The 15,001-nt window shown below is 43.7% G+C and overlaps 1 protein-coding gene and 1 pseudogene across 1 annotated transcript in view; one reads left to right on the top strand and one right to left on the bottom strand.

The window, feature by feature from the left end:
* The window catches only part of LOC101718799 (pre-mRNA processing factor 40A), a 39,331-nt gene extending 33,565 nt beyond the window's left edge, over positions 1 to 5,766 (top strand). The window contains 4 exon segments of the mRNA XM_087193313.1: positions 206 to 292; positions 377 to 473; positions 559 to 617; positions 1,786 to 5,766. Coding sequence (XP_087049439.1) covers positions 206 to 292; positions 377 to 473; positions 559 to 617; positions 1,786 to 2,118 — 576 coding nt within the window. The 3' untranslated portion in view covers positions 2,119 to 5,766.
* A 5,815-nt stretch (positions 5,767 to 11,581) lies between these two features.
* On the bottom strand, positions 11,582 to 13,104 carry LOC110343867 (tyrosine-protein kinase ABL1 pseudogene; annotated as a pseudogene).
* Between the last annotated feature and the right edge of the window lie 1,897 nt (positions 13,105 to 15,001).

The following is a 15,001-nucleotide window of genomic DNA, read 5'->3' as shown; positions in this document are numbered from 1 at the left end:
AGGCAAGAGGCTTACAAGTTTGAGCTCAGCCTGACCAACTTAGCAACTTAATCTCAAAATTGAAAAAAAGGGGTAGGGGAACAGGAGGTGATACGGCTTGTTGAGAAGTCCCTGAGTCCAGCCCCCAGTACCACAAAGAAAACATTCTGTTGACTATGCAAAGCAAATGTAAATTCTTGAAATTTTCTTTCTTTTGGCCCTGTAGCATGAGTATCAGCATCATCATTCAAAGAATGAGAAACATTCTAAGAAATCTAAGAAACATCATAGAAAGCATTCCCGCTCTCAATTGGTAAGGAAGTTTATTAGATGGTGCCATAAATATACTAAAACTGTCATTAGCATTATTATGAATTATATTATTTGTATTATTTAGGGGTCAGTTTCAGATGATGAAGACAGCCATTCAAAGAAAAAAAGACAGCGATCAGAGTCCCGTTCTGCTTCAGAACATTCTTCTAGTGCTGAATCTGGTGAGCATTTGTATTAATACTTTATTAAAATCATTGGCAGTTTGATTTCTTAAATTGACACCTGTTTTTTATATTCCTCAGAGAGAAGTTATAAAAAAATCAAAAAAGCATAAGAAGAAAAGCAAGAAGAGGAGACATAAATCTGTAAGCACAATTCTGATTTTTACACTTCACCCATACTTTTGCCATTGGTTTCCTCAATGGCTAAAGAACTTTCTCCTAATCTAATCCCATGTAGTACCAACATTTGAAGGGATTTTTGGAGAAAATGGCTACATTTCTGTTTGTGTAGGGAGGATGGCAGTGGTCTTGTTTGTCACTGATGTGGAGTTGGCAAACAGAAGCAAAATTGTGCCAAATGCTTTTGTTTGTGAACCAGATTGTTTGCAAACAGAAGTATTTGTGAACCGAAGTGTTACTGTTCTGTAGTTGTGCTTCACTTCAGTCTTCCATTAAAATGATTTGATAAGCTTTGAGCAAATACATAATACTGGTGTTAGGATTCCTGCTCTGGTTTTTTAAATTAATCTTGAAGAAAAAGAGGTGTGTCTTTCTGAGAGCTGTTACTGGGAACCACAAATTTGAATTGTCATTCTTTTTATGCTGTTTACATAAATTTGTACATATCTAATTAAGAACCATTTAGATTTCTCAGTAATTTTGAGGAAAGAATTTTATTACACAGTGGTCAACCTCATATTTGATTACACTAACAGCAGAACTCTATAAATATCTAAATAAATTAATACTATGTTGGGTTGGTAAAAAATGTAATATCTAAGCTGGTGGTGTAGCTCTGTGATAAAGTGCATACTTAGCATGCTTGAAGCCTTGATCCCTAGCACCATCAAAAACCAGTATCTGTTTGCATTTACATAATAGATAAGACTTATCTGAAATGTTAGTCTCTATTAGTGGTGTTTTATCCTATGACAATGTCATCCTTCTCATGGCAAAGACTGGCTGTCTCCTGTGAATAATGGGGTCATTTATCAAATCTTTGAAATTAACAATTTAAATTATATTTCACCACTGTAGGAACATAATAACCTATTATATGTGAATGTTCTTAAATATTTCTTATATAAGAATTTTTTTAAAAATAGAATGGTTATTTTTATCAGATCCTATAATTCTAGCATTTGAGAGGCTAAGACTGGAGGACCACAAGTTCGAGTTCAGTGTGGATAAGTTAGGGAGATCCTGTTTCAGAATGAAAAAGGGATAAGGATGTAGTTCATTGCAGGGGTACTGGGTTCAGTCCCTAATACTACCAAAAAAAAAAGGTAACATATATTTTTTATTTACATAGGACTCTCCAGAATCAGATGCCAAGCGAGAAAAGGATAAAAAAGAAAAAGATCGGGAAAATGAAAAAGACAGAACTAGACAGAGATCGGAATCAAAACACAAATCACCTAAGAAAAAAACTGGGAGGGCCGGGGTTTTACCTCAGTGGTTTCAGCGCCTGCCTTGCAAGCGCAAGGTCCCAAGTTCAATCCCTGGTACCAAAAAAACAAAACAAAACAAAAAACTTGATGCTGAACCTCAAGCTTCTAGAAAAAGAAGAGCAGGACAAACCCAAAGGTCATTCAAGGGAGGAAATTATAAAGATCAGTGCAGAACTCAATGCAATGGAGACTAAGAGAACAACAACAACAAAAAAAAATAAAACCAAGAGTTGGTTCTTTGAAAGAATAAACAAAATCGACAAACCCTTAGCCAACCTTATCAAAAAGTGGAAAGAAAAGGCCCAAATCCTTGCAATTAGGAATGAAAAGGGGGAAATTACAGTGAACCCAGCAGAAATCCAGTGGATCTCAATACCTAGTTTGAGAACCTATATGCCAATAAAATGGAAAATAGAGAAGAAATGGACAGATTCCTATATACATATGAATTACCAAAGATGAACGAAGATGACTTAAAAATTCTACATGACCCAATATCAACCAATGAAATTGAAAATGGAATTACAAACTTACCAACTAAGAAAAGCCTTGTAGAAGTCACTGCTGAATACCAGACATTTAGAGAGGAATTCCTGCTACTACTGTTTAAACTCTTCAATGAAATTGAAAGGAAAGCAATACTCCTGAATTTATTCCTGGAAGCAAATATCACCTTGAACCCCAAAGCAGAGAAAGACCCAACTGAGAAAGAGAACCATAGGCCAATCTCACTAATGAACATGATGCAAAAATCCTTAATAAGATACTGGTAAATACAATGCAGAACATCATCAATAAGATCAAACAAGCTGACCAAGTGGGATTCATCCCAGGGATGCAGGGATGGTTCAGCATATGCAAATCAATAAGTGTAATACACCATATCAATAGAGCCAAGGAAATAACCTTATGATCACGTCAATAGATGCAGAAAAAGCATTTGACAAAATCCAACATGCATTTATGATAAAAAAATAAACTCTACAAAAATTGGAATAGATCATCTCTACCTCGATATGATAAAAGCCATCTATGAAAAGCCAACAGCAAATATCACACTAAATGGTCAATAACTGAAATCCTTCACACTAAAATCAGGAACAAGACAAGGATGTCCACTATCACCACTCCTGTTCAATATAGCTTTGGAAACATTAGCCACAGAAATTAGACAAGAGAAAGAAATAAGAGGAATAAATATAGGAAATTAAATCAAATTATCATTATTTGCAGATAACATGATATTATATATAGAAGACCCCAAGAACTTCACCAAAAGTCTTCCACGCTTAATAACCAAATTCAGTAGAGTAGTTGGATACAAGGTCAACACACAGAAATCAATAGCTTTCCTCTAAATGAACAGCAGACTCACTGAGAGAGAAATAGGGCAAACAATTCCTTTCACAGTAGCATTCAAAAAACTGAAATACCTAGGTGTCAACCTAACGAAAGAAGTCAAAGACCTCTTCTCTGAAAGTTATAGCACTCTGAAAATAGATTGAAGATGACATCAGAAAATGGAAAGACATCCCTTGCTCCTGGGTAGGAAGAACCAACATAGTGAAAATGGCCATACTTCCAAAACTGCTATATAGATTCCCAATTGAAATTCCAGCAGCATACTTTGTGGTCCTTGAGAAAACAATCCAAAACTTCATTTGGAACAAGAAGAGACCCAGAATAGCAAAAGCAATTCTAGGCAAGAGAGACATGGGAAAGGTTATCACAACTCCCAATTTGAAACTATACTACAAAGCTACTGTGATCAAAACAGCATGATACTGGCAAAGAAACAGACCTGAGGACCAGTGGAATAGCTTAGAAGATACAGAAACAACTCCACACACACTCAGCCACCTCATCTTCCATAAAGGAGCCAAACACCCTCACTGGAGGAAAGATAGCCTCTTTAATAAATGGTGCTAGAAAAATTTGGTTTCAACTTGCCAAAGATTAAAACTAGACCTATGTCTCTCACCATGCACTAAACTAAAATTAAAATGGATTAAAGATCTAAATATTACAACAGAAACGCTGAACCAGCTGGAACAAAGATTAGGTAGCACTCTTGAAGACAATGGTGTAGGAAAAGGTTTTATGAACAAAACCTCAGTTGCCCATGAACTAGTACAATCAACAAATGGGATCTCTTATTGAAAAGCTTCTGCACAGCAAGGGAAACTACCAACAGTGGGAAAAGACAACCCACAATGTGGGAAAAAATCTTCACCCGCTGTTCCTCAAGACAGAGTTTACTATGTAGAATATATAGAGAACTTAAAAATTCAGACCTCCCAAATTTAAAGACTCAGTCCAGAATGGGCATCTGAAATGAACAGATATTTCTCAAAGAAGTAGAAATAGCAAATAAAGATATGAAAAAATGTTCAACATCACTGGTTATTCGAGAGATGGAAATGAAAACACTGAGATTCCACCTCACTCTAGAAAGAATGGCTGCTATCATGAAATTAACCAATATCAAATCCTGACAGGGCTGTGGGGAAAGAGGAACACTGCTCCACTACTGGTGGGAGTGTAGACTGGTGCAACCACTGTAGAAATCAGTATGGAGATACTTCAAAGAAGTAGGACTTGTCCCATTTGACCCATGTATTTCCCTGCTGGTTATCTTCCCAAAAGAATTAAAAGAATCATACCCCCAGGATATATATGCACCCATGTTCATAGCAGCACAATTTGTAATAGCTAAAACTTGGAAGCAGTCCAATTGCCCATCAACTGGAAACTGGATAAAGAAAATGTGGGGTTCCCCCAGGCAATTGCTCTGTGGTTTCCATAACTGTAGATCAGTTTGCCTTGGCCAGTATTGAATCCAGAGCCTTCACACTGAGCTACACCCCTGGCCCTTTTGGTTTGGTTTGGTTTGTGTTTCGAGGCTGGGTGTCAGTCACTACATTGCACAGACTGGGCTGGAACTTTCAATCTTCCTGCTTTAGTCGGCCAGAATGCTCATCTTCTGGAGTAGCAGTTAAATAATGCTTTACATGAAACAGGGAAATCAATATATGGAAATATAATCAAGTTATTTAGAGACTGAAGGGGTAAAAAAAAAAAGTCCTAAGGGATCACCTCTACTGTCCAAACCAGGTGGGACCATCTATTGCCAGGTGTGTTAATTGAGGTGCTCACCCTCACCTGTGTTCAGATGTCTCACAAAGGTAACAAGAATCTGGAAATGTGGCCAGAGGGAAGGAATTTAGTGGCCAAGGTCCAGGAGGCTGTGGAGGACTTAATTTAGCCTTCGGAGTCATTATCAGTCTTGGAATTATGAATCCCTTTTTCAGTAAAGATTTTGTCAGGAGGTTGGATCTTTGCTACTCCTCTGGAACTGCCCTCGCCTTTCTGGGTCCCCACTTAGGACTGTGGAGGCTCCCCACAGCCGTCTCCAGTCCAGAGCCCTGCATGTCCCCCAGGTGGACTGGGAAAGGGCGAGTGCAGGGCCAGTGGCCATGCTGAGACTCTCGGAAACCAGTGCTTTTGCTTGGCCTCAGGAAAACACCCAGCTGCAGGGGCTGGAATGTGATACTAGGAACCCAATGAGAAGGGCTTGAGTGGGCGGGGCCTGTGGGTCCACTGAGAATGGTGGCAGATGGGCAGCCCTGGCCAGAGTTTGGGTCTCTGGGGGGGGGGGGGGGGTCCTGCGATATGCTGCTCTCTAACATCTGAATGTGTTAGCCCAAATAGAAAGTTAAAATAACCTACAGAGAAAAATGTAGATGATATTTTTATAATTCTGTATTAAATAAAAAGACAGTAATCTCCAGTGTTACTTAAAATAGAAAATTAAAATGACCTATAGAGAAAGATTAAGACAATTTTTGCATAGCTTTGTTCATTACATAAAATATATAAGTTAATATAATTACACGGTGAGGTGCCTGGGCTTTTAATGATTTTTGTCTTTATCATTCCCTACTGTGTGTGTGTGTGTGTGTGTGTGTGTGTGTGTGTGTGTGTGTGAGTTACCATGGATCAAACTCAGGACATTGCACTTGCGAGGCAGGCATTGTGCCACTGAGCTGAATCCCCGGCCCCCCTGGGGCATCTTACAGCTAGAACAATATGTTGACGAGAACCAGAAACAGTGTACAAGGGCTCTCTATGGGCTGGCTCATCCATCAACGCATTGATTGAACACAGTGGCTTCTCCACCTTGTGGCCGCTTCACAGGAATCATGCTGAGGAGCTCAGCAGTGGAGACACGTGTGGAAAACACTCAACATGGTCACATTGAAGCGGTCACATGGTGGACAGTGTTGTGCTGACATGCACATAGGAAGTCTTAGCTCAACACCAATATAACTCAAAAGAACCATAAATTATTATTGTAATGTATTATGCTACATTAATAAATTATGATAATAGTTAACTGATGTGAGTAAAGGAAATGGTAATATCATATTCCTAATAATATTTTTAAAAGAATTCTTCACAAAATGTTACAAATGTTCAAAAGTATATTTAATAAAAGGAAAACATTTTAAGAGCATAATAAAAAAAAGAAAATGGGGTTTTTTATAAGATGGAATACTACTCAGCCATAAAAAATGAGAAATTAGAGACATTTATAGCTAAATGGATGCATATCAATCCCATAATCTTAAGTGAAATAAATAGGACACATGTGTAAATACCGTAACTTAGCAAGACCCTGTCTTAAAATAAAAATTTAAAATCCAAAAGGTTACAAATGTAGCTCAGTTTGAAGGCCCTGGGTTAAATCCCTAGTACTGCTACAACATACACACATACATACATACATAATGTTATCTTGCTTTCTTCCCTTCTGCAGTGCAAAAACTCCAAAAATATGGCTTCTCAACCTGGGATTTCCCAGCCTTTCAAAATCTTTATGCTGTATAAATTACCCAGTTGGTGGCACTCAGTTATGACAACAGGAAGCTGACAACCAGGTGGTGTTATGGCTTCATCTCTGCCATCTTTCACTTCCTCTTCTGGTTCCCTAATTGTGACCAAGGAAAAGGAAGCATGTTCTGGTGATGTTCACGGAAAACTACAGACTGATACCCTGCTTAGATCAGAAGGCACCTGCTCTACCTTGTATCTAGGTGTCCCCCAAAGCCTCATGAGGGCATCAGTAGGCTTTGTGGAAGTGGTTGGGCCTAAGGTGTGTGTTGCTGGGATTGATTCATGGTGCAATGCTAGGATGAGGACTGCCTCGCCCTGGGTGTGAGCACTGCCCACCCTAAGGTTGTGCAGCCTGGCAAGATGTAAGGGACAGAAAGAGAGTTGCTGCTTGTTACTAGTCACTTGCTCCTCCTGATGCTGTTTGTCCTTTCCTCTTTCCTGCCTGTTCTGAGATGCACCTCAGCCATGCCACTCTGCCTTGGAGCCAGCTGATTAGGGAGTGAAAACTCCATTTGGCTAAAACTGTGAGTCAAAATAAACCTTTACTCCTTTAACTTTGGGCATAATTATTTTGATTCAGCAATGAAAAAGTAACTAAGCATCATAATCTCCATCTTGGAAGATAAACTGTTCTCTCCCTATTGACACACTTGACTACCAACATATTCTTACAATCTGTTGGACAAATACAGTATTCCCAATATGAGTAAGTACCCTGAGAGAGAAAATGTCAGAAATTCTAGGAAAGAGAGTAAAATCTTTTGTGGGGACAATATGTTCTTTCTTGGTTGTCCCAGTTAGATGTTACTCTGCTGAATAAGACCAACTCCAAGGCTGAGAAGTCAAGAGAAATAGGCCCTTCCATTTGTACATGTGGACTTGGTTCCATTGCAGCCAGATGCTCTTCCTGAGTAGCTATGTGCTACTGTGCCCTCTTGGTCATTCGTTCTAGTATTTTAAGTTTGGTAAAGCTATGGAAGCCACCATTGTCCCTTGTACAGATGGGATGAAGCTTACCCAATCCCCATCCAGATCTTCACCACTCCCATTGTGTCAGCACTTGTGACCTCATCACTGTGATCACCTAGGGGATGAGAAGTAGCTGGGGTAGAGAATTTCATGCTCTCTTCCATCCCAGTGGCAGAGATGGAACCAGGGACCCATGTATACCCAAATGGTGCTCCTTGGTTCCTTGCCCTAATTGTGATAATATTTGTAATATTTATTTGTCACTCATACTATGTTTTGTCCTTTGTGATAGACCCCTGCATTGAAATTTTTAAGTACCATGGAGGCCTTGCAGCACAAGGTAACTCTAGTGACAGAATGTGTGTATGGAGGGAGAGGAAGGATGTCTATTATACTGTGGGAAACAAGAAAACAGTGTCTGCTCTTCTCTGATCTCTGAGATCCAGTGTCTGGAGGCTGAGAGGTTTTAGAAATCACAATCTTGAATATGAAAGCAGACATAGAACGGGACTGGATTGGGAAGTTTTTTGTTGGTGTACTTGTAAGCACGAGGAAGCAACTTGCTGACTGCGAGTAACAGGACATTATAGAGAGATGAGGAACCTTGTGTAATCTGAGGATATGTGAACAAGTTTCCAGACAATGGACTCTGACCAAAGGTGCTTTTTCTTAGTCTTGCTCTGATTCAGGCATGCTCCACATAATACCACTTTTGAGGACAAAGATGGCAATGAGATAAAGATAGACCATCTGGAAGAGCCGGGTAAGCATATTTTGCCCCTCACCTCTGGATTCTTTTGTCCATAGCTGGCAATTCTAGTCATTTCCCCAGATTGTGTGCTGGGTAACCGGGCATTCCAGGCTCCATGCAAGGCCCAATGAATTCAGCAGGCTCTTCCTGTTCTGCACATGACTCTCCTTTCCCTATGCTTAGCTTCAGGTCTGTGACCTTTCTTGATAAAGAAATTTGCTTTCAAGCAAAGGTTTGGTTTTGAATCCTCATTAACTCTTGCTCGTTGAAATGTTTCTCTTTTGTTATCTACACATGGGATTTATCTTAATCAAAATTCCCTCTTAAATGAGTCAGTGACTAAGCCAGAATTGTTTATGTTAGAAAGTGGAAGAAAATATGGCCGTTCTCCGGAAAATGTCTATAAATTTACCTTTGTGATTGAGAAGAGGGAAGAAGAACTTTGTGAAGATGAGGTCGTCACGTGAAAGTCCCAAGGATATTGAAAGTCCATTTTTCCTGGCTGACATTTTGCATACTTCTTGCCTAAAACTCCTGCAGATAACAGGGACATTGTTCTTTTCTTGTGGCTCAGGGCCCTCAACATGTAAATAACGTTCTTTGTCACTGAGATACATCCCCGGCCAATGATCACAATCCCCACAGGCTATGTGTTATGGATCTTGCCTCTTTGTCGAAAGTTAGCTATGCTCACTTTTCCCTGTTTGAGGACTCTTGTGATATCACAGGAAGGGAAGACCCTGTATTCTGGGGCTCTCTGGCCTCCCACAACTTTTTCTTTCATGAACATGTCCTGTAGACACTCATCCCAGGTTTCCCTCATGTAAAATTATCATGGCTTACCTCCAATAGTCTATTGTGCTGCATTGAGGTATTAAAAATAAGTGAGTTGGAGCCAAGAATTTAATTCAGTGGTTCTGCCACCTGCCTCGCAAGTGCAAGGTCCTGAGTTCGATTCCAGGTACCAAAAAAAAAGTGACTATCTGAATACATATTTGGAGTTGGGAAAAATTTTTTGTTTTTAAACTCCAGGGAAGAATGATATTCTATAGTTGAATTTGTTGCATTCCCAAACACAACTAAATTATGTGATAGCTTTAGGTGAACACAACCAGAATGTTTAGTCCCAAACTGCCATTTCCGGAAATGATAAAATGAGGTATGATAAAAAATATGGTGAAGACTTACCTTTTATTCAAGATAAGATCTTGCTATGTAGTTCAAGCTGACCTTGAACTCACTATATAGCCCAGACTGGCCTCAAACTTAAGATGATCCTCCTGCCTCAGCCTCCTGAGTGCTGCGAATACAGGCATGTGCCATCACACCCAGCACTTACTTTTTAAAAAATTACAATAAAAGATATATTGTCATTAATCACTCTAGAATCCCCCCCCCACCTGCACTTTGAACACACTTATTCTTTCCATTTTCTGAAGCAGTTCTGGAAGTCCTGCTTCATGTCTCTAGTTGAGCTGTCTGCCTTACTTGATGTTCTAAATCAATTCAGAAGATTTACAAAATGCAATTTTAATGTTGAGGAAAAGTTCCATGTGCCGTGGTGCCAGATCCTGCACACCCTAATATTGTACAAGCCTGCTTGTCTGGACAGCACAGTAGGAGGATTCATATATATAGTTTTCCTGTAAACTTATTTATTTAAAAAATACTACAGAGGAGAGATCTTGATTCGAAAAACACAAAAAGTCACATACAGGAACAAAATGTACTGGATCAAGGGAAAAATGGGGAGACCACGGACACTCCAGAGGGAACAGAGTGGAAAACTATTTACACGGCATTTATAAAAGAGCTAGTCTATAAAAGAGTGTAATTACCAAAGTATAAATGCAAAATCGAGCAGCACGGCAGGTTAACAGGAAGGGGCCAGTACCGCAGACTGGGGTGGGCGATGGGGCTGGGAAGTGTTTGGTTTCTTCTGCAAGGCCGCTGTGGGTGTGGCGGGGCCTCCGGTGCGGTGCTGCGAGAACCGCAAGAACCGCAGAGTCGCAGAGTCGGAGTTGAGCCGGTGAGTACACATGGCCGGGAGGCTGCTGGCCGAGGACCTGGGTGCCGGCCCAGGCGGCGCCATCTGCATCTGCCGTGGCCGGGCAGCCCGGGAGAACGCACCGAGTGTGCCGTACTTCCTGGGTCTCCTCGTTCTCGCCATGAGCCTACAGAAACACCAGGCCACGCTCTGCGCGCGGTGCAGTTCAGATTCGGGCTACACTGGGAGGGCGCAAGCGCAGCTGGCAGTCCGCTCCTGCCATGTGCAGTGCCCAGCGGCTGGGTGGAGGCAGGGCTTCGGCCAGAAGGCTGTGTGGTCACAGGGAGGCCCTGAAAGCCCCTGTGGCGTCTCAGAGGAGCAGGAGGGTGAGGAGCCTGGTCAGAAGCCGGCTCCGCTGCCACCCTTAGGACTCAAGCTTTCCCCAGGATTCGCAGCACACATCGAGGGAGCTGGGCCCAGACACGTGGGACTCAGAGGCTGGTTGGGTCATATCCGAGTTCCCCTCACACCTCCGCATCCTTCACGTGAGGAGATGGAGAGTGCGCCAGCCCGGGATGGGCAGCAGAAGCACGGAGTGACAGGCCTGGGCCGCTGGTGGGTACACCCTTCCCAGGAAGGAGCTCTCCCAAGGGGCCTTCAGAGTGCCAGGAGCTTGGGGGCTCCCTCTGCGGAGTGGGGGTATGACACGGAAGGCACAGCCAGAAGAGGATCTCCAGACAGAAACTCGAGAGGAACGGTCTCCGTCCACCAGCCCCAGAGCTCCTTCCATGGCACTCAGTGGGCCAGGCCTGGTGGGTCCTGGCCAGCCGAGGAGACCACAGGGCGGGAACTCCAGACGCAACGTGAGGACCATGTGGCCGAGGGGGCCAGAGAGCGCAGAACGTAGGTAGTAGGGCTGGGCCCACGGTCGCAGGCGCCCGGTGCATGGACCCCGGCCGAGGTGCCAGCTCACGGTCCTCTGTCAGCCACGGTCACAGGCATGGTGAACCCTCTCGGGCTGCAGACAGCTCCAGCTGGTGCAACCTGACTTCTGCTACCTCTGCACGATGTCGCTGATCTCCTTCACGGAGCTCAGCAGCTTGCTGAAGTCCTGAGTGGCCGCGGGGCCACCCCCTGCAGTCGCTGGGCAGATTTGCAGCTCCCGGAGATTGTTCTCCACCTTGTTGATGGCCTCTCGGAAGGCAAACTTGTTCCTCATCTGCTGGATGGAGTCCACGTAGCTCACGCAGAATGTGTAGAGGTTCTTGTCGGCCTCCAGTACCGCGCTGTGGCTGACCATCTGCTCCGAGTTCCTGGTGCTGTCCAGGACCACGCCCTTCGTGATGGCCCCGCTGGCGATCCGCTCTGGGGGCTGGCGGGTTTTCCGGAGTGACACCCGGGTGGATAGGAGAGGAACAAAAGCAGTGGAGGACGGCTAGTCCCCTGCTAGGCTCGAGGATGCTGCTGGCAGCACAGAGGGAGCAGGTGCCGGGCTAGTGGGGGTCCCGGTTGCCTTGGTGGCCAACTGCAGCTTGGGCCTGGAAGGGAGCACCGGCTTTTTGAGGCCCTCCACAAGCTGGCTGGGCTTGGCAGCGTCGCTGTTCATGGCGTCCACAGTACCGGCCTCCCCTGCAGCCTCCTGGCCGGGGCTCTGAGATGCCTTCCCAGCCTTCCCGGAAGAGGCGGGCAGGGGTGGCGGCATGGGCTTGAGCTTGGACAGCCTCCCCTTGTCCCTGCCCGGTGATTCAGAGACGTGCTTGTGCCTCCTCACCCTGGGCTCCTCAGCGGGGGCTATGCCGGGTCCCCGGGGGTGCCTCCGCCTGCCCTGCTGATGGGGGGCCCTGGCTCAGCAGCTGCAGGGGTCCCCAAGGCACTGCCCCTCCCGGCCTCTTCCTTGTGGGTGAGGCCAGTGGACGGGGACATCACCACCTGCCGGCGCAGGAGCTTGAGAGTTAGGCGGGGGGCCTGGAGCCTGGGCTGGACTCTGTGGAGTCCTAAGGCGGCTTCCTGCCCTTCTTCACCAGCCTGGGCGGGGGCTTCACCGGATGTGAGTGCTGCCTGCTCTAAGAATGAGGAGCTTGGATAAGATATTAGGGACAGAGGGTCACTGCTAGTTGATTGCCACTTGCTGTTTGCTGCCCTCTGCCTGCCATGCTTTGCCATGGACTGTTCTCTGCAATACCCCTCTACCATGCCATCCCGCCTTGGAGTCAGCCGACTATGAACTGAAACCTCTACAAACTGTGAGCCAAATAAACATCTCCTCCTTTAACTTTGGGTGCCAGATAATTTGTCTCAACAATGAGAAAAGTAACTAAAACATTAAGATACTGTTATGGTTTAAATCTAGCATGTCTCCTCAAAGGCTCATATATTCAATGGTGTGACTTTTGAATGAATCCACTGATGAGTTCAGAGCTGAATGTGCTGTTAGGAGATGGGGCCTGGTTGGAAGAGGGGAGTTGCTGGGGATGTGGCCTGGAAGAGTGTATCTCCTTCCCCAGCTCCTCTTTTCTCTCTCTGCTTCCTGGCCTCCATGGGTCGAGTACCTTTCCCTCTGCCATGCCGCTCTGCCATGCCGCTCTGCCATCCTGTTTCTTGCTTGGAGACAGTCAACCATTGACTGAACTGAAACCATGAGTTGAAATAAACTTCTCCTCCTTAAGTTGTGGATGTTGGGTATTTTGTCCCAGTGATGGGAAAATGACTGAGACAGACATCATGAGCCAAACTAGTTTGGGGATCCCTGGTCTACACTATTAGAGCTGAGCTGGACCCATTGCAGGGACTGCAGAAGAGGAAGCCATAGGATTCAGTGCAAAGGCATTTGATAGGGTTTCTCTCTCTCCTTCTGGCCTGATATTCTGCTCCTCTGGCTTTGATGCCAGCACACATCTTGGGTTCCTTTATCCTCTTATCATTCTCAGGCTCTGTTGGAAATCTGTCTCCTCCAGTATGTCCCCCGACTTTGTCCTTGGCCACTTTTCTCTCTAGACACTCTCTCTGGATGATCTCTCCTACCTCTAATTCCATCTCTCCATCCATACCATATACCAGAGAATCTGAAACAGGGGTCCAAGTACAACATCATCAGCACCAGCCAATGCACACGTGGTAACAAGCCCCCCACTTACTGTCCTCAATTTCCAAAACAAACTACTGACATTTCAGCTGTCTGTCAAGCAGGTTTTCCATCATGAGTCGTTTAAACAGACTAGACATTGCTCTTATTATGGTTTATTTTGAAATGACATCTCAAGTTGAGTTCTTCCAAGGACATGCTTTGTTTGAATATTAAATATGCGGGACCTTTCTTCACTTCTCACCAGCATTTTCTTTGAAATATACAGTCCTTCTGGACTAGGTCTTATTTTTATGTATTTAGGTACAATTTTAAAATTAATAAAAATTCTGTATATTGATGGTATGCAACATGTTTTGATACCCTGTGTAGCTAAATCAAGTTAAATAACATATATGCATAGACATTCTCAGACATTTATCATTTTTTTGTAATGAGAACACTTAAAGTCTAAACTGTTAGCAATTTTGAAGCACACAGTATATTAACTTTAGTCACCATCATACACACTTAATCTCCTGAACTTATTCCTCTTCTCTATCAGAAGTTTTGTAACCTTTAACCAGTGTCTCTCTCAATCTCCCTACTCCCCAAACCCTGGAAACTCCCGTTCTATTCTCTGTTACTGTGGGTTTAACTGTTTTTAGATTCGACTTATAAATCAGATCATGAAGTATCCATCTTTCTGTGCCTGGCTTATTTCATGTAACATAATGATCTGCAGATGCATCCATGTTGTTACAACTGACAGGATTTCCTTCCTTTTTAAAGGCTGGATTATTCCACTATTAATATATACTACATTTCATTTACCATTTAGCTGTCAACAGGCAATTAGGTGGTGTACATTTCTTGGCAATTGTGGATATTACTGCCATGGGCATGGGAGGTCTTCCTGGAGGAGGTGATGCTTGAAAGAGGTCTCAAAGGATAAGTAGGAATTGGCCAGGCAAAGGCACAGGTGAGTGGGTTTGTTCCAGGCAAAGGGAGGAACATCATAAAGCCCAGAGGAGTGAAATAGGCAGTGAGTGCATGGAAAAGCAAGTGTCTCCTACTGCTCCCAGATTGTGTGGCAATGAAGAGATAAGTAGAGCCAAGAAATGGAAGACCTTAAAGGCTTTGCTAAGTGTCTTGGACTTTGTCCAGGTGGGGTTGAGATTAGGATATTGTGGAAATTTTTTTGCAGTGCTGGCTGGTATTCACGAAGTTCCTAAGGTGCTCTTTGTCATGAAAGTATCTTATTTCTCCATCCATTTTGAAAGATAGTTTTGCAGGGTACATCAATCTGGGTGGAGGCTGTTTTCTTTTAGGGCTTGGAATATGTCACTCCAAGCTCTTCTTGCCTGGATGGTTTGTGTTGAGAAGTCTGCTGTGATTCTGATGGGCTTTCCT

This window comes from Heterocephalus glaber, unplaced genomic scaffold (genome assembly GCF_053883595.1).
Source record: "Heterocephalus glaber isolate CG9 unplaced genomic scaffold, H.glaber_assembly_v1.0 deba00001586, whole genome shotgun sequence".
Taxonomy (NCBI): Eukaryota; Metazoa; Chordata; class Mammalia; order Rodentia; family Bathyergidae; genus Heterocephalus; species Heterocephalus glaber.
This window is presented reverse-complemented; position numbering and strand designations above follow the sequence as displayed.